Source organism: Scatophagus argus, chromosome 7 (genome assembly GCF_020382885.2).
Source record: "Scatophagus argus isolate fScaArg1 chromosome 7, fScaArg1.pri, whole genome shotgun sequence".
Taxonomy (NCBI): domain Eukaryota; kingdom Metazoa; phylum Chordata; class Actinopteri; family Scatophagidae; genus Scatophagus; species Scatophagus argus.
In genome coordinates this window covers 17,862,772-17,888,444 of record NC_058499.1, presented here as the reverse complement: position 1 = coordinate 17,888,444, position 25,673 = coordinate 17,862,772, and the positions used below count along the sequence as shown (strand labels likewise).

The 25,673-nt window shown below is 42.7% G+C and overlaps 1 protein-coding gene across 2 annotated transcripts; it reads right to left on the bottom strand.

Annotated features, from left to right (window-relative positions):
- Positions 1-2,617: 2,617 nt before the first annotated feature.
- Positions 2,618-25,600, bottom strand: LOC124061823. Of its 2 annotated transcripts, XM_046394079.1 has the most exons (5): positions 24,999-25,600; positions 24,166-24,359; positions 15,195-17,028; positions 8,994-9,932; positions 2,618-3,063 (listed from the first exon to the last, which is right to left on the bottom strand). In XM_046394079.1, exons 3-5 carry the CDS (start codon positions 16,819-16,821, stop codon positions 2,828-2,830), a joined length of 2,802 nt encoding a protein of 933 aa, XP_046250035.1. In that variant the 5' UTR covers positions 16,822-17,028; positions 24,166-24,359; positions 24,999-25,600; the 3' UTR covers positions 2,618-2,827. The 2 variants fall into 2 exon arrangements, with proteins under 2 accessions (XP_046250035.1, XP_046250034.1); XM_046394078.1 differs by lacking the exon at positions 24,166-24,359.
- Positions 25,601-25,673: the final 73 nt, after the last annotated feature.

Here is a 25,673-nt window from a genome sequence, read left to right as displayed (position 1 = left end):
CAAGAGAAAATCCTAAGGGAAAAGTGTAAGTGAAACATTTTTCTTGCTTGGATTTTGGCAAGATTGCCTGCAAGAGAAAAAAAGGGAGACTTGTATACCCTGATCAGATCAGTCACTAAAATTACATTGAGAAAGCTTTTCCAATAACAGCTTGATATTAGGACTTCAGCGCAGTGTTGATGTATGTTGTCGGCTGAGAAAATCTGTTAAGTCTGTGCCATGTGATGCCAACAGTCTTAAATATTGTTTTCACAACTGTGCAAGCTAATTACCTTTAATTTTTCATCTGTGCTCCAAGGGTTGTAAGAGACTGTGATTAGTGATTCATTACTTCTCATTACCTGGCCTGTCAAACTGTTTCCTTTACTTATTCAGGCTGATTAGCTCTACATGGCCCGCCTCTCTCAATGAGACTGAGAAAGAGACCTCAAACATGGTCTGCAGATAAGCAATAGTTAATAGAAATAATGATGAGATTATGGTGAGCATGAAGAAAAGGAAAACACCAGGAAAAAGAAGATTATACTGATAATTTTTATGAAGAAAAGAAAAAGAAAGGAAGTGCAAAAGATACAAAGACTGGTTGGGTGTGTTTATAGCCAATTAGGTTATTTATAAAGTTAACACCAATTAAAATTGACATAATTCTGATCTGAGGATGTTAGATAAGCTCCACGCCAACAATCAGTGAGATAGCATGTCTGCCTTTTCTCCAGAGAACGGTTATTTATAGGTGTCAGAGAATGAGGATTGATTTACTGCAGGTAAACAAGATGTCGTTCTCAACAAAAGGTCAAGGTGAGCCAAAGCTTAGGTGGATAAAATACAGGAATTTGGCATCTGTGCATTTCCCTGTCTGTAAAGCCAATAAGGCAGTGAAGTCATAACAGAACTTGATAACATGGAAACTTCATAGATAAAACAATGGCACAATGAGTTTGAACATGGAAAAAATAAAAGGGGGGTGTATACCAGAAAGATGAACCCTTACAAAGCAGCGAAAAGCCAGAGTATGACATTGACTATGGCAGTGAGACATTAACTAAAACATTCATCACCATTAGTAGTAATTAACAAACTTCAACAAACTGCATTAATTACAGGGACATGCTTTAAGGGAAACTGTGCTTAATTAGGAGGTTTGACAGGATGAGGCCTTAGGGATGATCCATATCCAGAGGGCTGTTGGAGGGGTACAAGTGACAGAATTTCCACAAAGCTGTGAGCTTTTGGAGCATTTCCTCCACTAACCACAAATCTCTGTGCCCTTGGTCAACCCACAAGATGGTCTGGTGTGGCCTGATCTAGCTTGGCATGACTCTGAAAAACTATTGACAGGTATGACAGGCCTCCGATTAGCCAGTCAGCTGGAGGCCCAGACCTTGTCATCTGTCAGGTAGAGAGATGAAGGGTGAGTGAGCAGAGGAGATGGAGGAAGGGGAGGGTGGAGAAAGAAACTTAAGGGGAAAAGAGAGGAAGGATTGGAGATGGTGGCATTCAGCACTGACAGGGTACACACAAATACAAGAAGCAGTGATAAAAACCACATGTATATCAGACCTGAGTCACCTGCAGAAGTGTTTGTGAAGCACTCCATTACAAAAACCTGAGGGTCTGAGGATGACAAATGTGTGCCCAAAGAATCTGTGATTGGATCGGGGATTAAGGGGCTGCCGCGTCTCTGAAGGAAAACGGGCAGGAGACAGACAGACAGAGAGTGGAAGAAAGAGAAAAGAGACGGAAGGGGGACAGTAAACGAATGTCAGACTGCCCAGGAAGGGAGACAGAGTGGCAGAGTGGGTGGGCTTTGACAGACACATCTCACACAGGCTGACAGCTCCGTCAATAGCCCCAGGATGGCCGCCCTGATTGACAGCTAGCAGGTGGCGCATGAATGGAGTTGTCAGGCCGACTGTCAGTCAAAGTCACATCGCTGTGGCTACAAGGACCCGGCTGAACAGGCACACAGCTGCCCAAGGTGATCTCTGGGCATACAGGCAGACTTTTGGCACGGGAGGCTGAAGCAGCTTAGATCACAGTAAAATTACCATACATGGTAGTGGCAGCATACAATAGCCATGCTGATTGGGCCTATTTTACACTAGTGGGCAGCTCTGGTACATACACACATGGGTGGTTCCACTCAATTTACAAAAAAATAGAAAAAAAAGGATTTGAATGTACTATCAATGAATCTCTGCAGTTTTTCCATTTCCTTGGTTCCCCTTAATTGAGCATTGTTCCAGCACGAGGGCATGAAGCATAGGAGTTAATGGGCAATAATTATATGTGAGAGAGGCTTTCTCCCTGGAGTGGAATCCAGAACAAATGGAAGCTCCGATGTGCAACATTCTACTTCATTACATCTGCTGCGATTAAAGCCCGAACATCTGGCACCATATCCTGACAGATAGACAAGACTTCTGGACTGGAAGGGAAATCGAGCGATATTTACAAAAATGTAACACAGGGTATTTACCGGATGAAAGAACACGTGCTTTGGGCAGGCACGGTACATTCTCCCTATCAAACAAGTGTTGAACTGATAGATGCATGTAAACACAAGTAAATCGTTTGGACACTTTTGACAAATGAACGGCACTAAATACCCTCGCTACACTTTCACATCACAATGGACTTTATTATTATAGGCAGCGTCGTTGCTACAGATAAATACGTACTGTGGCTCTTCAAGTAAACACTGGAATGTACATCAAGGTTGGCTGTTAATTTTTTTTTTTTTTTTAACAATCTCAGTCATCCTAACCCCTTTGAGGTGAAGCTAAAACAATAATAACTGTCTGTATCTGCTGTTGCCATGACAACATCAAGTCCCACAGAGTGATGTCATGCCGTTCTGGTCTCTTCCTGACGCATGATTATCTCCCGTGATGCTCTGAGGCAATCTGGAGGGCCTCTGGGACGCGTGTGAGCGTCGGAGGCGGCGGTCGGGGTAGAGACTGTTGTCAAAGGGTTTGCGGTGGACACAGAGGACATGAGTCTTCAGGTTGCCCTTCTGGGAGGCGCTGTAGGGGCAGTACCTACACTGGAATGGCTTCCGAGCTGGGAAAGACAAACAGGCAGATAGAGAAAAGAGACTTAATAGTGATACGGTTTATAGTAGTTTAACCTCTGCAGAGTCTGGAAGCACTGGTAAATATCAAATGTGGCAATTTGAAAATTTATTTGTAATTTTAAAAGTAAACCAGTAAGCACCACCTCCAGCTGGATGATTTCTGAGATTATAACACTGGACTGTACTGTTCGCCTGCACTCAAACCATGTCCGAGCTGACCGCTGTGAGCCAATCAAATCTGCACCGACGTTTGTATCACACAGTACAGGTTTCTGTTCATGAAACTGCTTGGTGAAAATGACAAGCAAGGGAGTGAGTTCTGTGAAAAATGTGCGTTTATATTTCGGGATATTAAATTCCAGACCAGATGGTGGCAGGTGAGAAGTTAAATTAAACACACAAATACAATGACACTGACTCATGTGTCAATGGGGTTCAAGAGGTTTCCCTATTAGATATAGTGTGCTAAAATCAATGTGGTTTTGTGGAAAAGTGTCAAAATAAAATACCAGTCTAAACACTGGCATTGATGTGGTCTCATAATAACAATTTGCACTTTCTGACACTGTAAAACTTAATGGCCTGGCATTTTTTTTATGAAAAGCAAGCTGTAGTTCAAAAATTCAAAGCAACACATCCTGCGCACAACACACACACACACACACATACACACACTCACACACACACACACACACAAAAATAAACATACACTCACTCTCTCACACACACACACACACACAAGTGTTGAGCTGAGGAATGACAGACGTCTGCAGCTGGGAGGCAAAGCATGCCAAAACTTCCTGTCTGTCCCCCTCTTTAGCGGCCGCTGCATAACTCCACTACAAATAATGTGAACCTACGCAGTACAGCACATGATGTACCTTTAAGATAAAAACAACAAAGCATACCATTAATGGCTTCCAGAAGTGTATCTGACCTCAATAAAAATCAGTATGACACCAAAGCCGTAAGGTGTTACTATGATCAAAACAAAAACGGCACTAGTTGACTCATTCACCTGTCTACCTAAGACAGCCATGTGTCCTTGTTCTCTGCTGTGCTATTTTTGAAAGGCTACCTCATATAATGACTGTCTCTTTTCCCCTCTGTCTAACTCTTCATTGTGTTTTTCTGTGATTCATGGTTACAGTAAACCATTATGTGCTGATGTCATTTGACATCACTTCCCAAAAACTGAGGGCTGTCTCAGCCTTTTCACCCCGCCTTCGCCTCTTCCTCTCTATTTGCTCCTCATCAGAGCTGAGACAGCTGTAGGCAGCTGAACACTCGCTTTCACATCTACATAAAAAAGGTGTTTTTGGGGGGGAAAGTGGAAAAACTCACAGAAGGTGTGAGCAATAAAAGGTAATGCCCCATCTGTCGGTGTATAATAACCTGATGGCCGTAAAGGACACACATCGACATTCACACACTAGTCAGAGAGAGGATAAGGCCTGACACATCTGAATATCATCAGGATGCCATAGAGGGTATGTGTGTGTGTGTGGTGTGTGGGATAGAGAGAACAGTCTTATTGAAGGAGGGAGGGGGGGAGCTGTCTGCGAGGAGTAAAAGAAAAGCTTTGTCAAATTCCAGGTACAGAGCATTTTGTGGTGCGTGTTAAAACTCCACCTGTCTCACTTTCTCACTTCAGCTTCTCCAAGCCTCAATCAGTGGAAGTCGAAAAACAGGAAACAGGAATGAACTGCACAAAAAAATCCCTGATCCTGTGCATTTTTAACCCCCTTATTGAAACTTTTAAGTAGCTTTCTTTAAAATTAAATCTTTAAAAGTTGCAGTCGTGCATGTAGTGATCCGTAAAACTGTAATCCCACTTTCTAAACCCATTATGATTCGAGAGCAGATTTCCCTTCATCTTGTTAAAATCTTGTAAAGGTTCTCAGACCATGTTAACAATCCTGTAGGCCGTTACTCTTTCATAAAGTCAGTTAATAATAAGCCAAAAGGTCTCGTGTCTACATCAGTCGCATATTGCCCTGATTGTCTTCTCCTCTCTATCTCTATTGCCTTTCTTTCTGTCCCTCCTTGGGCTCTTGAGGTCTGCTGTTCTTTCTTCCCTCCCACCAGAGGAGAGGGGAGGTCCAGGAGAGGGCAACCTCCAAATAAGTTCCATTAATCACGAGCCAGAGTCTAATGTAACTAATATTTTACAATTAGAGGAGACAGCAGTGGGCTCCGAGCCATCCATCTCTTCACCACATGATACTCCATTCACAGGCCGCCACGGCCTCAGACCAGCCACACACACTCGTGCAAATAAATTTATACACGTACACACACTTCTATGCATGTACACATACATAGGATGCACAAATAGACTGGACAGGAAATGAGAGGGGTGGGACTGAGTGGTGTTGAGAGAAAGAGTGAAGAAAGAATAACAGAAAGAATGATTACCCACTTTGACTCTGCACGATACTGACATTGGACTATATTAAAGGAAACTTCTGATTTAAATTATAACTTCGTTCTCTTGTAATGATGGCCATTATTTCTATGTGTTAGATAACTTTGCACTCACTAAAGTGTCAGACAGGACAAGAATCATGGCCAGTCCAATAGGTCGCAAACACGCTCACAGTTTAGCCAGATTATCTAAACCGCTTTACTTGGATCTTAAACCGAACATGAGCACACCTTGCAAAACTTGGCGTGTGCACCACTATAGCAGCCATGTTAGGTCGAAGACCAACCAGGACATGAGTCTGAAATTATGTCAGATGTTTGACAATTTCACCTTATACTCTTGCCTTTCGAAAAAACCTGACCTGGGAGTTTGTTTAAAAGCTGTATGATTGTCGGACGGCATGCCTACTTAGACCTCTCTTTTAGCAAAATCACTTCACCTGTCAAGAAGCAGTCCAGTATGTAAACGTAAAAGCACAGTGTTGTTTTTTACTCATGTTTATGTATAAGTGTGGCAAAAGAGATATCATTTGTTTACTATGGAGTTTAATAAATCCTTGTAAGCAGATTTTTTTTTCATCCAGGCTAGCTGTCTTCCTGTTTACAGATTTTAATGCTTGCCAAGCTAACCTTCTCCTGGCTTTATATAGAGACCAGATGAAAGAGCAGTATCTTCTCATTTAGCTCATAGTAAGAAAGGGAAAAAACAGTGCATTTAAAAACTAATTCATATATTACAAATATGATTGTAGCACAAGTATTGTAAACTATCAGGAGTTGGCATTTCTTCTGTCTGTAATTCTTTGAATAGATATTTACTTAAGAGAATTTTGTAAATTTTAGACTTTTGTTGATGCTAGAAAAAGGTCTATTTGAGAACTTGGACTTCCTTTGTGTGATAGAAAACAGGTTTCGAAGTAAAGGCTGTTTGTATTTTTTTACCAAAAAAGTTTTATTTTGGGTTTTGAAAGTCACGCATGGTACAGACCCTCGTATCACCCTACCCTTCCCTAAGTACACATTTGAATGAGGTTGCACATATGTTTGCACCTGCACACATGTTTTCCCGTGTTTGTGTGTGTGTGTGTGTATGTGCGTTTGTGGTGAGAGTGTGTTGTGTGTCACAGTCTGAGATAATGACCATGATGACAGTGGCGGGGCCGACGGGGGCCAGAAGAGCTGAATGGTGACGGATGACACAGGGCTGAGCTCTGATGGCACACAGACAGTGAGTGATGACTGCACATCCTTCCCAGTGCTCCACCCTTCATTATCTCTATGGGGAGAAGCACGGCACAAAGGCAGGCCGCGCTGCCCTCTCGCTGCCCTCAAACGACATCTGCTCATGGAAACAGCCGCACTACCGCTCCTCTTTCACCTCGCTGTCGCTCCATCTATCTCCATCTATGGTGATCTTTCTCGCTTCTTTTCTCTCTCTTTTTTCTCTGACTCCCTGTCACCCTCTCCGTGGAGGGTATACAGAGGTCAGACAATGAGATAATGACTCACCCCTTTCAACCTTTCAAATCAGGGCCTTTTCTTCCTCTCCTTCCTCCGTTGTTCTTTCATTCCTAATCCTTTCTTTATCGATCTTCTCATATTCACTTGTTCTCATGCGTCTGAGAGGCCTGATCTGATGTCACAGAAGAGACAGCTGGCTTAGCTAACTAGTTAACTGGTTTAAAGTTGAATAATAGTCTAAACCTCAGGGTATTCATGGAGCCACATGACTGCGATCCCAAAAATAGTCGTTCTAATTGTGTCTGTGAAATATGAAAGTGGCCCATAATACCTGGTAGAGAGATATTTAGAAGCCTTTTTTTAAGCCCAAATGTTGGAGCGGTAAATGTTGCCATCTAGTGGCTCAGTCTGAGCAGTGCAGAGATAAGGGTTTCTGTCTAAAGCACAAGGGAGGGCTCAGTGAGACTAATGAGCATGCAGACAGGTTCAACCAGAGGTCACCATCTGGCCAATTACCACTGCTGGCACATTGGAGCCGACCTGAACTGTCATCACAAACACATCACTCCATGTCCAAACTGCCCGGCAATATGTCACCATGCCACTCGACGTGCCATACAGTATGGAGAGGATGGGGGCAACAGGAGACAGCCCCATGACAAAGCCACCTGGTCGTCACTGCAGACAGGACAGGCTGCTGGGCCACCTGCTTAGTTCAGTTTTAGAGGACACTCAATGAACTCTCAATGTCAGTTACCCGTCTCAATGTCCAGTTTGACTGACAGGTGTTCATGGTGTCTTTGACATCTACTTTCTCAGAGAGAGAAAAAATATGAAGGATCAATCTGCAGCAAACAAAAAGAGAGGGATGCTTGAAATAACTCCAAGTAGGGAGCAAAACATTGATCAGATTGCTTTTTAAAAAAAAAAAAAAAAAAGAACCTCGACCAGTCACAGTATGATACGATGGTGTATTTGAGGGGTTTTTTTTGCTAGTTTGCTAGTTGCCAGTGTTTCCAAACTTTTTATTTTTTTAATTCAAACAGTATTATTCACAATAAAAGCAACAAAGACACATGAACAGCGTGACGACTATGACAGGAATGTGTGGAGGGGTGCTTTTCAGCATATTATAATAAGCATCTGTACAATCAAATAGAAAACTACATCTTTCTGTTAGAATCGTGAAGAAAAGTGAACAGATGTTAATCCCTAATGGAGTTGACAGGCACTTTCCTGTCTTTCACATGAACATATTGAGTTTCTGAATAAGAGGGGGATCAGAGGGAAGGTGTATCATGTTGCACTCATAATACATGCATATCAAAGACCCCAGCTGTTGGATTCCCTCTCCTGAGAGACAGAATTATTAAATCTGCACTCAGCAAGCATATCACACCAGCGCAAGAGCTTAAGCCTCTCCATCAGTGGGTTCCATTGGCTTGGGCGATATGTAACCTATCACACAAGGAGATTATATCATCTTTTAAAGTGTAGGGGTAATCAGTGCCACACACCTGTGTCTTCTTTAGCCTTTATTTGAGATCAGAGATAAGATCTGGCAAGAGAAAAAAAAACTAAAGTGCTATAAGCATAAAGGAAGTGTTGTTTGTAATTGGCATGATTTATTCACACACTCACACTCACTCTTCACACTTCCGCTGTTAGGTGATGAGGGCTGAGATACTGACAAAAACTTTTTTTGGGATTTCTATAGCGGCATCCTTGTGGGTGATATTTTCACACATCACTGCAAAGCGCACAGCCAGTGCACTTTCAACCATGTATATATATAGAATTAAGTTAACTGATTGTAACATTGTTATGCTGCCATCTGCAGTGGTCTATCACGTTCAGACAAGGTGGCATCTGAACGGAGATAACGATATGAAAAAAAGGACCAGCCTTTGTCCACTAGGTGGCAATAGATACTTTGAAATGGGTAGGCAGCCCTGACTACATCTTGGTAATGGAGACAGCTGCATGTAGCATTTATGATATAGCATTTATGATATAAGCTGTTGCTTACCTGATGCAACATCTTTCTCCATGTCCTCACCACCATTCAGACTGGCTTTGTGTGCGCTGGCAGGTGTGCTGCTCAGGTTCCCCTGGGATCTGAGGAAGGAGAGTAGGCCACCTTGGTGATGGAGTTGATCGGCCTGTCCTGGAGTCAAGTTCTCCAGAGAGGAGATGGGAGATTCAGCCACAGCTCTGCTCCAAGGTCCCAGCTTGTCATGCTTCTTCTCACCAGGACCCTGGAAATCATCATTGGCCTGTACCAGCTCCTCTGGCTTCAGGACATTATTTTTCAGCAACTTCCACTTGGCAGCATCGTCATTTTCATCCTCTCCCCCTTGCTCGGATTTCTCAAATTCAGTCTCACCATCATGCCCTGTGGAACCTGCATTCTGTGGGTTCATCTCTTCTTTTGTTCCCTGCACCAAAAGGTCACACTGATATGCGGGTTTCACACTGACTTCAGCTGCAGCATTAGAGTAACCTTGTAGCCGGCGGGTAATGGAGGAGGAGAGTCCATTACTGAAAACACCAGACATCTGTACCAGTACAGCAGGAGACAAGGCTGAATGAGACATGACAGACTCTGGCCTGACAGACAAATCTAAAGGCTCATACTGGGACTTCCTGGTCTGAGCAGATAAAGAGTTGTCTACACCTGAATCTCTGTCAGTAAGGTCGGACAGCTTGTTGATGAGCAGGGCGTTTTCACTGTGGCTCTCCAGACCAAGGTAGTGACCTGCAGCTGGGCTCCAGTCTTCCCTGGATCGAGGTCTGAGCTTGGGGTTGGGGCTGGAGCTGGAGCTGCTGCTAGTGGGCTGCAGTGGAGAAGAAAGATCCCTGTTGTTTTGCCACTGGGGGAAGTGGTAGCGATCCAGATGGAAGCCGAGGGAGGTCGTCTGTGCAGCACTGTAGTCACTGGAGAGTGGACACCTGTAGACTTTCTCACCTAGCACAGACAATAACAGCAAAACATAATACAATCCAAATCAAATTAGGAAACTGTGTATATGAGACATACTGAAGAGAAGTATGAGAGAAGTATGTACCAACAACCGTTGTCTAAACATGAAAAATGTTGCAATCCCCCATCAGGCTGAGTTGAATGATTTAAGCGCTGCCCTGCAGTAAATCAAGCTTGTAATCAGCTTTCAGCTCCAGTGATCCATCATTTTACAGTATGGACGCCACCACCATGTGCAATAAATACACCCAAAGATGTTAACACCAAACAAGATTCTTCCAGAAATAATAAACAGAAGAATTTAAAGAACTAGAACGAGGCAGATGTAGCAGACAGGAACCTCATTCCATCAAAACCAGTAAGTAGGCTTCCCAGTCAAAAATAACGAAGTCCAACATGTGAGCGGTTCTGATTAACCACGCCATGTACTGTAGCTGTTTATTTTTGCTTCATACTTGAAAAATGGTGTGTTGGAACCATAATTCAAAAAGTACAAAGTGTATTATTGTGGAGAATGACAAAGGGTAATTTTTCTCCTGTTAGCCAGTGAAAAATATCCACGTGGAAGGAAGATTTGATCCCACTCACCATAACTTTTAATTAAAGGTAATTTAAATGCCTTCTTCCCTCTGTTTACCTACAGTTTAATCCTTATAGCTATCACAGAAGACCCCTCCAGGGTGAAACACGTTCCCTGCGACCAGGTTGAGTTAGTGATTGTCTGAGACCCCAGACTTGCACTGTCTTTAAACAGCCCAGCTGTTTCGCTGCCATTCCAATTACAGTAAAAGTCATCCGACGCCATTAAGCCACAAATATTGGCAGTTTATTGCCCAACACTCTCCTGGCATTTGAAGGTCAGGTCATACATTATACTGTGTCTTTTAGGGATGCGTCTGGGATAGAGAGATAAACCCACCACCATTAATTTAATTCTATGCATATTGATGCCTTATTGTTCTTCTTTAATGGACTAATATCTGAGTTACAACAGTGATTCATCCCCGCCAGAGAAATATCAATTTCATACACCTCAAGATCCGACCCTGAGGTAATTCTCTAAGGTAAATCTGAATCTAATGATCTGTAGTTGTTACTTTACTTTGTTTCCAACTTTAATAGAAAAACCACCTTTGTGAGCTGAACTGTAGTAAAATGATGGCTGTTTTTTTTACAATTTCAAATGTATAAAACCGTAAAATAGCACCTCCATATTAATCAAATAGAGCTGAACCTCATGAAATTGAAAAATTACTGCTGAAATGGCAAATTTGTGTCCTTGAGCTAAAAACATTTTCCGCCTTGTTTGTACTGTATATGTGTTGGTGTGCATGTCTACAGTGTGTACAGTACGTTTGATTTAATGTCTGCCTATGCTGAATGTGTGCGTCGACGTGCGTGGGCGTGCAAGAGCGGGAAAGAGACTTCAACAGTGCCACACCCTTGTCTCCAGTAACAGACAAAAAAATCCAAACAGCTTAATGGAACTCTTTCAGATACGCTATATATCTCAATTATTCTGTGGCTTAAATTACGATGACATTACCGGCCAGCTCAGAAAACACATATATCTGACCTCATCTGGACCTTCCTAAACCCATTTCCCAGCCTACATGAGAGCAGTAAAAAAAAAAAAAAACACAAAGACTGAAGACCCTGCCTTTTTTCTCTTCCTTTGGACGGGTGCCATCTTTGTGATTGCCTGGTTCATGCTAACTTAATCAGTTTAAGATTTACTTACACTGCCGAGGCTCACATTATGTGAGGGGAGTAATTTTAGAGCTTAGATTTATCAACCAAAACTCCAATTACTGCATCATTACAAACCCCAGCCTCTCTCACCTAACACAGAGCATCTAATGAAGTGATGCGTATGAGTTATCCGCCCTTACTGGATGTGCAAAGTGAAGGAAAAAAAGGTAAATAAATAAATAAATGCCTCAAGTGAGCCGTGTCTATGGAAAAAGCATGCAGCTGGGCTTGGACAAGTGATTCATTTCATATGGAAATAGGCTTTAAGATTTACAACCATACATCACCGTCAAGGCAATCACAGGCTCACATACTATGCTTACATAGGCATTTGGCAGTTACATTGTAGATATCAAACTCTATATACAGTGGGGCTTTGGCTCTTTCTGTATGTGAAATCAAGCACCTGAAATGCAAAGCAGAGATACATGGTGGCTGGTTTGGTTTAAGATGAAACAGAGTGAGGGAGACAGAGTCACACACAAGACTGGTGAGAAAAACAGGGGCACCAGATGTTCTTTGATGTTTATAATAGCATATATTATTAATATTAATTAGACCACATAGTCAATGACGCATTTGGGACGTTTCCAAGTCAATTAAGCCAAATGGCATTCAGGAGATGGTGGAACAATATTTCAAGGCAGGTGTTCAGAACTCCCTGGGTAAATCTTTTTATCTGCATGCTAGGAAAACAAGCATTTTGAGCTTAATTTGAGCCTCATATCTGCAATAATAATTAAAAAGAGGATTAAAAGACAGAAGTGAGAGGGAGACTGAAAAGCCAACAGGTAATCAGTGCAGACAAACCAGTCAGACTGATTCTGATCTCTGAATAAGAGCTGAATTTGTTTAAGCCTGACACAGGAAAGAGTTAGATAAGGACCTGTTCAGTTAAAAGATGCTTTTACTGTCAGCAGTCACAAAGAATAGACCGATGAAGGCACAGCCAAATGAAAATTGATACTCTGCACAGCAGCCCTGTTTATCTGTGGTTCTGGGTAAACCTCTGCTCATGTTAACATTTAGCATTTTATAGACGCTTATCATTTCAGGCTGTCTTAGCTGTTACAGCAAAAGAAGTGTAAAAGTAGGGAAGAAGGGAGAAAAACACATGTGGGGACAACATCATTACATGGTGTCTGCTCATTGACCTTGAGGTTAAGAGTACTGAATGGGACTAATTAATAACTGTCAGAGCATTTTATGTTTGTTAGGCATGTTTTTATTCTGAGCTGAGATCTAAATGGTCCAATGTAGGTCAGAGGCCTGAAGCATGCACCCTTCATTAGTTTATCATTTTAGGAAGAGTTGTTATTCTTAATCTTAGATTATAATTAAAGTCAAAGTGCATTTTCAAATCTGTCCTGATGAGATATTGGAAGAAGTAATTTGTAGCACATCCCTTCTATTGAAATCAAAGCATGATTTCTAATTTAAGATGTTGGGTATTTGTAGTTAAAAATCTAAATCCAGCACAGTAACCGGACATATCAAGTAAAGAAGCCGTCTCTCACTTTGACAGCCATGACTGTACTATATTTGCTATCCATATTGAGAACATCAATAACTTCATGACCACCATAGGCTGACTATGAATAATGCAGCCAGTAATTCTGGACTAATCAATGTTCCTCAAGCTGAACATCTGGCAGTGGTAATTCTTCCTCGGCATCTCTGCTCTCCTGAATTAGAAAATACTCGCTCTCTCCCTCTCTCTTCCTTCACGTCAAACCATCGAGACAGACAGACTTGATCAGTTACAACCCCCCACCTCCGAAAAAACTTATCCCTGTTATTAAACCCTCATCAAGTGGTGCGTGTTCTCCATATGTGTAGGATTTACCTATCTGTCCCGCAGCAGACCTGTGTGTTGAGCCAGGGCCAGCAGCGTGTGATTGTGTTAATTAATCTGTCATTGTGAGCGCAGGGAGCAGCTGCAGAGGTCTCTGGGATATATTGTCAGAGCTAAACAATGCGGTGCTAAGCCCCCAGAGTGAGTCTACCATTACACAAGACTAAGAACAGAGAGGAGAGGAGGAGAGGGGGAGAGAAAGCCTGCCGGATCCATCATTGACTAAAGCAATGACGCCTGACCTTTACAATGAATTAGTTTCCATGCTTAATATTGACTGAAATTAGAGTCTGATACTGAATGTGCCATCCCAGAACTGTGTGCACGCAAATCCTCAGCTATCCAGCTATCATAAATGTTTCTGGAAGTGTCACCGTATGGTCTTGGTGATAGGAGGAGAAGAGGGAAAGTAAAAACAATAGAGCTTGAATATGTTTCTTAAAGAGCAACCAGAGTGGGATTTGGACATAAACTGCCAGCATTTACATGTAAATATGCAGATACCAGTATGTGTGCACAATATGGAAACAAAACACCTAATGAGATTAGACCTGATCCATTTATCTCTGCTATACGGCCAACATTTAAGAGGATACTGGATCAAATCCCACAAGAGCGCATCAGACTTAGATGTACATAACAGCAGTACTCCAACTGAGAATAACCATAGTCATAAGCTATGAAGAAACCAAACATAAGTTTGGATTTATTTCTCTTCTCTTAGCAACACTGTTATAGCAGTAATTTAGGCTCATGATAACATGTTAGCAGGATGCCATGACAAGAAAGGCATTTACCCAGAGAGCCGAATCATCCGAATCACCAGGTGGAACAGAAGACTATCAATAAAAATACCAGGTGGTAGATCAAATCATAAAAATCACTGGGTGGTATATATCAAATCATTAAAAACACCAGATGGCATGCATTAACATCTTGTGCCCCCGTAGGCAAGGGGTGTGGATGTGACGGATAAAAAATAGAGGGTACTAATTATCCCTACAATTCAACATGATGCCATTATCTTTAAAAAGAAGACAAAGTCCTCGTGCATGACAGTGGTATCTGTGGTGGTGTTGCTGACCCTGAGCTTAATGTCCACCTACACTAAGTGCAAGGCCACAGCTGTCACATAGCTATTATGTTTCTTTAAAAAAAAAAAGAGAACATATAGGAATTATTCTGAGATGCATAAATTTGATTCATGGTTGCGATATTCTGAGCTGATCTTTACTGCATTGTATTAATGAATGGTGGTAGATCTGTCATGTTGGCCAGACCTCATATCATAAAATTGTGATATTTGCAAGAAAAAGATTTTAGAAAGAACACTCAGGTTGTTACGGTATCCTTTGGGTTAAGATGCGTAAAAAAAGGTTATGGTTTGAATCCATGCGAGGACTATTGTTGCAGGTCATCCCTATCTCTCCTTCTGTTTTACGTTAAATGTTAAAAAAGAATGGTCAAAACCAGCAGCAGTGGCCACGATATTCTGACTTTTAGTTTCAAGTATGGGTCTATAAACACTAGATCCTACTTCTCCTTTATCGTAAATGGATCACATCATTATTATTTGAACTTAACGTGTAAAATTATTGGAGTGTCTTCAGAAAAAAAGTATCTCTCCTTGACTGAATTACCTGTAGCTGGAGAAGAAGACTGAGGTCGGGGGTCAAGGCCACTGCCAGAGTGGGAGCTCCCCATCTCTGTGATGATCTCTGTTGGGCCTTTATGACTCATGCTGCCTGGGCTACCTGGTCTGCTGATGGCCTTGATGTCTGCATCACCGAGACGCACTTTTCCATCATCCAGAGGGAGGCATCTCTCAGGCAGGTAGGAGGAGCACTGCTGCTGGTCTTTAGGATTGAGCATTTGCTGTTCAGCAGGCAGTCCTGGGTTCATGATCTGCCAGCCTGGGTAGCCACTTCTGCTGTTGCTGCTGTTGAGTCTATCTCTGCTTGAGATGACTTTCTGCAGATATTCCATGCCAGTGGAGGTCAGCGGAGGGTGGAGATGATTTAAACCCAACAAAGAAGAGCTTTCTGCATCTGTCAAAGGGCCTGGACCCGAGGAAATCATCCTCCCTAACATCTCCCGAACCTTCATGTCAATGCCTGCTGTGGCAAGTATCTGGTTATAATCTTGATGGTCAGCTCTCTCGGCTGTGAGGAAGCTGTTGTGAATGTGGGAGATGTACTGCGAGTAGAAGTTGCTCTGATGGTCTTGTGCTAAGCTACTCATGTTATCAGAGGTGTCATGATCACCCGGGAGATTACGCTTAGCAGCCAGCTTATTGAGGTGGACCTTCATGTGGTTCTTGAGAAACCATGGTTCTTTGAATCGGCGGCCACAGATTTGACAGCAGTGCTCAAAAGAGTCCTTGTGTTTCCTCATGTGACCCTTCAGGAACCAGGCCTGGCTGAAAGTCTGGCCACACACCTCACAGGGGAATTCACCAGCAGGCTTTCTTTTGTCACCGACCCCCATTGCAGGTTTCTGCCCTGAGCCCGAATCAGCAGTTATATGTGTTGTTTCAACATGGCTAATGAGCTCCTCCTCTTGTGAGGCAGCAAACTCGCACAAGGTGCATTTGTAGGGTTTATGTAGGATCCTGATGTGACGCTCAAGCTCCTGCTGCTTCCTGAACTTTCCCTTACAGAATGAGCAGCGGAAGCCGGTAGGTTGGAGCTGGATGGGATCGTCAGGGATAGGAGTCACCTTAGGAGATGTGGATGTATGTGGCTGGCCCTCTGCAGCGCCAGAGTTAGTTAAGAATAGGGGGTGTGTCGGGACAGTCTGTGACAGTTGAGGCTTTCGAAGATGGTTTATATTAGATGTTTGCTGTTGTGTAACATGACCAGCTCGCGTCTGTCTGTCCCTTAGTATTGCCCTTTCCTCAAGCTCATGAAGCAACCTATTCTCCTCCCTAATTCGCCCACGGCCTTTGCCCAGAATGCCTTGCTTGTGAGTACGGAGGTGTATCTTCAGGTTGCCTTTCTGTGCGGCCCTGTGGTCACAGTATGGGCACTTGAAAGGCTTCTCACCAGTGTGTGTGCGCATGTGAAGAGAAAGGATGCTGTTGAAGCGAAAACGCTTTCCACACAATGGGCAGGGATACTTCCTGTTCTTGCGGCTGTCATCCTGGGTGGAATTTACCTGGGAAACGATGCTTTGATTGGTGACTCTCAAGAACTGGGAAAGCTCTGCTCTCCCATTCATACTGCTGAGTATCCTTGCATCCATTATTTGATTGGCCAAAAGCGCCATCTGGCTCCTAATTGGATGGGTGGACAGGGTAATGAAGCTGTCCTTTCAGAGACTGGCTGATGTTATAGTATGGTCGTCAGGGGTGTCTATGTGAAACAGTCCGAAGGTTATCAGTTAACTGTATGCTTACAGTTTGCACTTATTCAGTCGAAACAGGATGTTGATTCACGCTGTTCAGATCAAATGTCTCTTTGTCACAGCTCAGATCTAAAGAGAAAACAAAAGGAACATTAAATGCATTCAAATTTTGACAAATCAAAGAAACTGTTCCCATGAAGCCCAAAAACAGAGGAATAAAATGTTAGTGGGTTTATGAGTTGTCAATTAAGTAAATCTGTACTTTTGCAACAGCTGTATAATGCCAGTGATGCACCACAAATAGGTCAGGAAATAGAGCAAAGTAGGTTCTGACTCTCCTCATCCTGTGTTTAGTATGTTTGTGGTTTTAGATTATTGTTGGAGACTATGAAAATGCTGATTAAGTCTAACCACAAAGGCTTCCTCAACAAATATCTCATCTTTACTAAAGGGTGAGGTGAAAATCTTTGTCTTGATCTCATTTTGTAATGACACACAACACTAAGGCAACACAAACATCAAAGACTGTTTGCTTCTACTCAGCCTTCTTTTGCAAATCTTGAACTGCTTAAAAAAAATGATTAAAGTGAAAGAGTTAAGCTATTTCAGCAGGTCTGTTGCATATTTGAATAAAATCTTTACCAGGATAATTATGTCACAGGAGTGCTAAGGAAAATAAACAACTTGATGATGCAAGAATGCAAACTAAAATTAGAGAAAGAAAGTCCAAATAGAAAGATAAAATGTGCTTCACTTCTCCAGCCTCCCGTTTTTTGATTCAACTATGGCACCAAAACAAAGCTTCAAATTCACATTATACTACAATGGTAGAGGTCACATAAGCAAGCCCTGCACAGCTCCAGTGAAGCACCAAAGAGCACAGAACAAAGCCTGCACTGTCCACACTGAATTAACACAGGCTTACATCATCCTGGACTGCAAACTCAGACAGTCATGAAAATGATGTACACAAAAACACACAGATAAAGAGCCGGCAGCAGTGACTAGTGTGAGCCTGCTCTGAGCGGTGCATCAGAAATCAATGTAACGGACTGAATCATATCTGACAGGAAAAAAGTGAGTAAATGATATTATAATGTAGTACATCCATTTCATATTTCTTAACCTGCTATACCTTAGCAGTCATGTCAAAACAGAGGAGGGAGCGAAAGATGCCCCCCTCCCCTCTTTTTTTCTCACCCACTTTCAGGGATTACAGTCACTTGAACTATTATTGCATTTGCCTCTATTAATGTCATTGCTATGCTGTAGCTTTGGATTTGTAATACTGTACAGTGTATCCAATCTGAAGTCTGCAACCAATCAATAATGATTGTTCAATCTCAACTTCAAATGGCTTTGCGTCTGCAGCAACTTATGAAATAACTTTGACTATTGTATAAATGAGTGTGTGTGTGTGCTCACCTGTCTGTCAAAGGACTGAGGCTAGCCTTGTGCAAAATGCAGACACTATTCTTAATATAACTAAAGGCGAATAAATGTCTGACAAGGAGTCTGAGCCACCTGCTGCTGCTGTTGCTGCCTATAGTCCAAGACAACCTCAGTCAGTCAAGAAAATGTTATAAGCCACACAGATAAAAAGCTGGCATGCCAGCAGCCATGGCTGATGTGATCAGCGCGTCTGCTCTGAGCTGAGATCAGTGTAAGGATACAGTCCTGACCTAATCATATCTGACAGGGAGAAAGTGAGCGAATGATATTAGCATACACTAGACCCACTTCATATTTGCTAAAGTAGTAGTCCTCTGATTAACTAAGCATACCAAGGAGGCATGAAGCCCTGATCACTTGTGTGTGTGTGTGTGTGTGTGTGTGTGTGTGTGTGTGTGTGTGTGTGTGTGTGTGTGTGTGTTTCTACATCCCCACCTAGTATGTGGGGATGTAGAAACTGGTGAAGATGGGAGCAAGAAGCAGGGCCATGAGGTGTTTTCTCTGTCAAAGTGGATTAGGCTCTTTTGGTACAGATTGAGAGAGAGCTTGATTGTTATTAAGCATCTTGTCACAGCGGCGCCTCTTAGGTGTGGCCACGCATAGACGAACAAGGAGCAGGTGTGATTTAGCACAGCCAATAAAAGAAAAAAAATGTGACACGTACACAATTAAACCAGCCATGGGAGCTGTGCATTCTGCATGATTTCAGGTCTGACAATACCAAACATTCTTACATTTATTTTTACTGCAGTCAGCCTGAGGATTTTGTATTTCAGTAACTAATCTGCAAGAGGGTGGAAGTATAATCTTTTTATGTTGTGGTTGCAGCATATCGTCAGCTAGGATTGATGGACAATATTGTAAATCCATAGAGAGGTGACACTGGAATGAAACGCATGACTGAAATTTATGGATCAGAAGTGCATATTTCATATTTCTTTTTAACAGCAGTTAAAAAGCGTTAATAATTTATGTGGATGGTTGAGCAGAAAGCCACAATGAATGCACCACAAACATCTATATGAGCCTGTAACCAGCAGTTACAGTAACCCATCTAATGTTACCCAGAATGAAGTTTATCGATACGCAAGTATACGTAGAGAAGCTAGTAGGCAGTGTGATAATGTAACTGTGATAATCAGATTTTAAACGTGATATATATTGATGTGCCAGATTCTTTTCAGTGTGGTTCTGCCTACTTCAACATCACATAACATGAGATCATGACTTTCAAAATTCCTGGAATTCCCTGACGTCCCAGTTTGCAGATAACAACAGTGTCATTCATTATCACAGAGCAGGCTTATGTGAACGCACTAAAAGCCCCATGCCACGCTTTATGCCCCCTGTGTCTCACTTCGCCCACCCTCCAAATCAGCCTGCCAACGATACTGCAGACTGCCCTGTCAAAGAATGAAGAGGCAGTACAAGGAAGAGGGCAGTGGTAACACAGCTGCCCACCATGACCTGTACAAAAGATAGTACCCATATACTTTCTGACAGCCAGATTAATGAAACCCTATAGGAGCTTCTCTGTAGGCCCCCCAAAAGCCTGACGGAGACAGAATAGTCTAACCAGCACCATTCATTACTGTGGGAGTACAGAGCACAGAAAGAGCACACACAGCACTGACAAACTAGCTCCTTGTGAGTAATAGCTAAAGAACTCATAAAGGAATACATACACATTTGTTGTGGGTGCAGTAAATCTATGCCACTCCTTTTACAACTATCAAAAATCTGGCTCGTGCCCTGTAAAAATAAATCTGGCTTGCATGTGGCGCAGTGGTGATGTGCAGTTATTTGGGAGTCAGCTATTCCACATGTTCTGTAAAAAGAGGCTTTCCATTCATTATTGGTAATGTATATTAGTGGCACTGAATGCAAGTTCCTCTGGAAACACACTAAAAGCTACAGGGTAAAGAAACCGCATGTCAGACTGTAAACAGCAGGTTTGCTTCACGTTCAGCTGTATTTGTACCTGTATGAGTTGGTGGAAAACCTTGCTTTGATTATGATTCTTTCCAATGACAAACCGTGCATAAAATCACATTTATGCAGAGGGCATCCATGCAGAGTATACATGAGTGTTCTTGAGGAAACATGCGGCATAATTATCACCCCACCACAGAGTGTGTGTGTATGTCAAAGTTAAACTTTGCATTCATGAGCTTCCTCTGATGTTTTCAATGAAGCACACACACAGTGAAGCACAAGGAAATATAAACACTGTCTCCTCAACTTATTCTCATCATGCACATGCAAAGACACCCAACTCTCACATGCTGTCTCTGTTTCACTCACTCACACACACACACACACACACACACACACACAAAGGCATGTGCATATAGAATGTATTTTAAATCACTAATGTGTAAACAGTTGCTCTTGTTTGCACAGACCACCTGTTCTTTCTGGACACAAACAAAGCTTTGGCGTACGATGGGGTGTGTTAACAGTGTGGGGTGCGTAGGGGAAGCCTTACACAAGAGAAGCCTATCCACATGGTGTAGGCTGCATCAGATGGTTGAGCCCTGCAGGACGGCAGCCAGCTCCAACAAAACTCACACAGATCTCAAAGAGTGGAGCGTCTTCAGTCCGAAACATACTGACATGTTTTTCTTTCTTGAGAAGTACAACTTCCCCCAGTGCAAGGACAGCAGGTTTGTCAACACAGACCCTTGTCACATGTCATTTAAAGAGACAGGATAATTTTGTTTTTAGATCACACTCGTCATCTGTATCTGGAAAGCTGCACAGTGATGACAAAAATGGAGATAAAAACCGTATCTGCTTTCAGTAGCTAAAGCACTTGGAGGCACTAAAAGAAAAGTCATTAAACGAGTCATCACAAAAATCACAGCAGGAGTCTTGTAATGCCACTTACAGTATCTCATTAAGCTATGGCATCTACAGGAAAAAAACTGACAAACAAAGAGCATAATCCAAGGCACATTAACTGGGCTGATAATTCAATGAGCTCTCATTTGGCAGCCATCTTGCCCTTGTGATGGTCTTTTTTCCACCGCAGAAGCAGAGCAAAGGCCCCTCATGAAGTTCCTCTCTTTCGCTCTCTCTCTCTCTCTCTCTCTCACACACACACACACACTTCTTCCTCACTATTGCTCTCCCTCTTGCTCTTTCTGTCTCTCTCTCTCTATCCCTCTCTCTCTATATATATCTATCTCTCTCGCTCTCTATCTCCCGCGCTCTCTAAAACAACAAAACATCCACCATTAGACAACGGGGTACCAGCGTAATTAGAAAATGACTTCCTTTGCAATCCTAGCTAAGTAGTTTACACACTGTAATTACAGGGACAAAATCATCTTTTCATCATTTCACTGATTGAGCTCATCAACCCAGTGGGATCCCAGGACTGTGCTCAGGCAACATCTGGGCTAAGAGAATTAGCCCTTAGTTTAGCAGGCCTTCCACAGTGGCGAGCAACGCAGCATGAACACCGGACATGGCCGTGGCACAAATCTCTAACTGAGACTCTTGTTTTTTTTAGTTGTGTATCAGATAGGGCGTGAAATCAGAAGCCCTATCGAACAGCACTTGTTCACCAGAGTACTCAGCGTTTACATGTTTCAGTACAATAGGAGACAATTCAGGAGGACCGCAAGGTCACCACGCAGTAACTGGCTCTATTTCCCACTGTTCTAAAAACGCCATATCAAACTTTGACTCCCCTTCAGAGGTGCTCCTGTACTTGTGAAATGAAGCATTGAAGGTTGACCTTGGAGCACAACAACATGCCTTTTCATGGGGCGCTCTGTTTACTCTAATTCTCTGTGTGCCCTGAGCCTTGACTTTCTAACAAACACATGTGGTCCTGGAGTTGAAGGTGAAGTGCTTTCGTTTGTCTCTGTCCTGTGGAAGGGCTCTGACTCTGTGTGTTGGCAACAGAGGCAAGTGTTTAATGTGGCAGCTGTTAGCCTCGTGGATTTTCACTAATCACTCTCTCCTGATTACTCTGATGAGTGTATGATGCTCTTAAATAATCAACCCGCAATGAAAAAAAAAAGAAAAATAATTATCATCATCTCCCTAAGTAGTGCAGCTGCACCCGCCTGCAATAATTACAACTAGAACAGGGCGCCTTCTCTCGTCACTTACAACCACTTATTATTAGAGATAACGCTAATTGGTGCAGTGGTGGGCGACAATTCTTCATGGGGTTCATCATAAAAAGCCAAACCTTGAAAGTTATGGCACATTAGAGGTCTTAAAGCCAAGGTACGGTACTAAACATTGCATGCTGAGACACGCCAATAATCTGAGCCAGGGGAGTAGTAGACGTCCTATCAGTAGCCCCTCGGTTGCCTCGCTGCCTTGCCCTCTCTCCACCCTTCCCCCATTCCTGGTATCAGCCTGGCAGACACAATTAACATTTTCATAAAAACAATTCCCTGCCTCCAATAGTCCAATGTAATTTGTTTTCCATCTCTGTTCATTAATCATTGTTTAAATCGGTGAGCCATCCCCTCCACTCTGCCATCTGCACTCAGCTGTGTTACAGATATGACACCTTCCCCCTTAATGGGAGCTGACAGCCAAGAGAGGAGGCCTGTGGAAAATAGCTTCCTGCATGTGCACTTCCACCTCACATACTGCCAGCAGGTGAGAGAGGGGTATTTAATAGGTTCTGATTAATCTCAAAGGCAAACAACATTACGCTACAATATCATGCAGCATGCAACACTACAGTATGTACACATGCAGCACAGCATTATAGCTACAGTAGCTAGAATAACCAGAAGAGAAGTCATGCAGATATGCTTTATAACAATGGCGATGCATTCCACATTTTGTCGAAGTTGTCGACTGATTTTTTTTTTCTCCTCTAGTTAAATTAGTGCAGTGTTCCGACAATATGCTATTGTTTTCCTGGAATTGGGAGCAAGGTTATTAATTATTCACTGTTGTGTTCTCATACAAGGGGGCTATGCTTTTCACTGTATTGCCTCATAGCTCAAATACTTAGGGCCATGGTACTTGGGCAAATTTCACGAGGCAACATCACAGAGATATTATTATCACAAGGCAGATACTTAGATTAAAAGTTTCCTGAAGAGTTGAATGAATTGAAAAGGTTCCGATTTTCCTCTGATAAGGTTTCAAAGTTCCAGGATTTTCTGCAGTCGGCATGTGAAGGACAAATCAAATAACTTTTGCCTCATTTTTTTCCCTTTCAAGTAAGCCTCCTTTAAGCCTAAGTCTAGGTTAGCTTAGACTTTCTTTTTTCTTTTTTTTTTTTGGCTGATGGTGGTGGTGGGTTCTGACTCAACGTGGCGGGTAAGAGGGTGCCAAAAAGTTCATCTGGCCTGTTGATTTCAGTGCGGATTACAGATATTCAAATCATGTGCCTGGTGTTCAAACAAGTGCCTCTGTCAGGGGAGAAACTTGCCAAGCAGAGCTTTGTCATGTAAGCTGTATGAATTTACTACAGCATAATGAGAAAACGGCTGTGGCGCTACACTTAATACAGTTTCATCCACTCACCCTCCCTCCCTCCAATTTCGTCTCGGTTGTGATGATGATAATTTCAAATATCCCTCTAGTCTCAATATAGGCTGTAGTTTTACATAAAGATGGTGTCACCTGAACATACCTGCCCCAATTTTTCATCAGGAACTGTGTCAAAACAAAAACAAAAACAAAACAAACAAACAAAACGCCTCAGACAAAAACACCCCAACTCTTTTTTTTGGGGGTGTTTCTAACAAGGACAGCAGCAGCAGTAAATGATGTGTATATTCAAAGCTGAATATTTCATGTTGATTGATCGCGCTGACTGCCACCCACCTGCTCCTCCTCCTGTCCCACCGGAGCTGGCATGAGGAGAATTCAGTAATTGAGAAGAGCAGAGCATGGTCTCTTTTGCTCACATATGACAGATGGGGCATCATCGCTTCAAAGGAGAGCATTTGGAAAGAGGAGGAAGAAGGCGGAGGAGGGGGGCAGAGGGTGAGGGTGGCTTTGAAAGTAGCTGTGCCACTCTGTACAGGTGACAGTAAAGAAAAAAAATAAAAAAAATTATTAAATCAAAAAAATCAAAAATGGTTACAATATCTAAAACAGCTGTTAGAACTTTCCCAATGTGTGCATAGTGTAACTGATTTTAGGCTACTTGTTTTTAATAAGCATCAGGCGAACTGCAGACTGTAGTGCACATTGCACCTTGCATCACCATTCTCAGCCACAACCACAGAACTTCATTAGCCCATATTTCGTGAAGAGCGTGGTGTAGCTGCCACTTCTTATAAGTTTTAACTGTAATGAGACATCAATATGAAATTGAAGGCAAGCGTTATGGCTCAATGTAACATAATAATATATCAAGGTTTGCTCTATACACAACATAAGCACAAAGAAACACGCAGCAAACACACACATTTGCTGCTTTCTACCACCCTCTCAAAGACTCCTTTTTTATAGCAACGTATCGAAATGAATTTCTCACCTTTTAGCCCTCGCCATTACTTTCTTTTTTACTCCCCTCCCCTCCTCCACAAAAAAAAACAGCCAACAGTGGCTGCTGTGGGAAACGCACGTCTATCAGAATCCGACTCGTCAGAAACTTAAACTCACTCACTTCTCGCGAATGACTTGAGTAAACCTTCAGTGATTTCTCTTACCTGTCCGATGTCAGCTCGCGCGGGCGCGGAGGACACGAGGTGACAGCTGGAGTTCAGCGGAGAGTGATGTTGAAGTGGATGACTGACTGCTGACTGACGGACTGTACGCTTCACACGCTTTATCACTGACGCCCAGTGCGCACAGTCGGACCCAGATTTCCCCTTGAACCTCCGCTTCCTCTCTTGAAAAACAACAACCTTTTAACCTTTTAACGCGCTCGCTAGACGAAGGCGGCTGTGCGCTTGCCACTGTAGTATTTCCAGTTAAAGAGAGAGGTAATGAAATGTTATAAAAAAAATTACTCGGGATACTTCGACATGTCCCGAAGCCGTATGTCTCCCTCATCTGGCCGCTGGTGTGTACACCGTGCGTAAAATGTGCACTGCCGTCTTCAGGACGCAGACCTCATCAGTCCTCCTCCTGAGGTGCATACATCTGGGAGCATTACGTGCATGTCAAATTTGGTAAGGTGATTATCTACGAGAACCGCAGTTTCGTGTTCTCTGAAAACTTCTGTGGAGGCGTTCTGATGGATTCGCTTGTATCGCTGTCGTGATCTCTTAAAAAAGAAAAATGTGCAGAATTTTACACCGTGTGATCGTGTGTGTGTGGTGATTCTTCATCATCATGTGGCCAGACTGTTTAAGTGAGGACTAAACATCAGCTATTCAGTA

Bases quoted from the DNA above. Each gene is read 5' to 3' on its own strand.
- LOC124061823 (XM_046394079.1), bottom strand. From the start codon at position 16,821: ATGGCGCTTTTGGCCAATCAAATAATGGATGCAAGGATACTCAGCAGT. The intron at 9,933-15,194 runs GTAATTCAGTCA...TGTCTGTGCTAG, and splicing joins GTCTTCTTCTCCAGCTACAG to GTGAGAAAGTCTACAGGTGT. The intron at 3,064-8,993 runs GTAAGCAACAGC...TGTCTTTCCCAG, and splicing joins GGAGAAAGATGTTGCATCAG to CTCGGAAGCCATTCCAGTGT.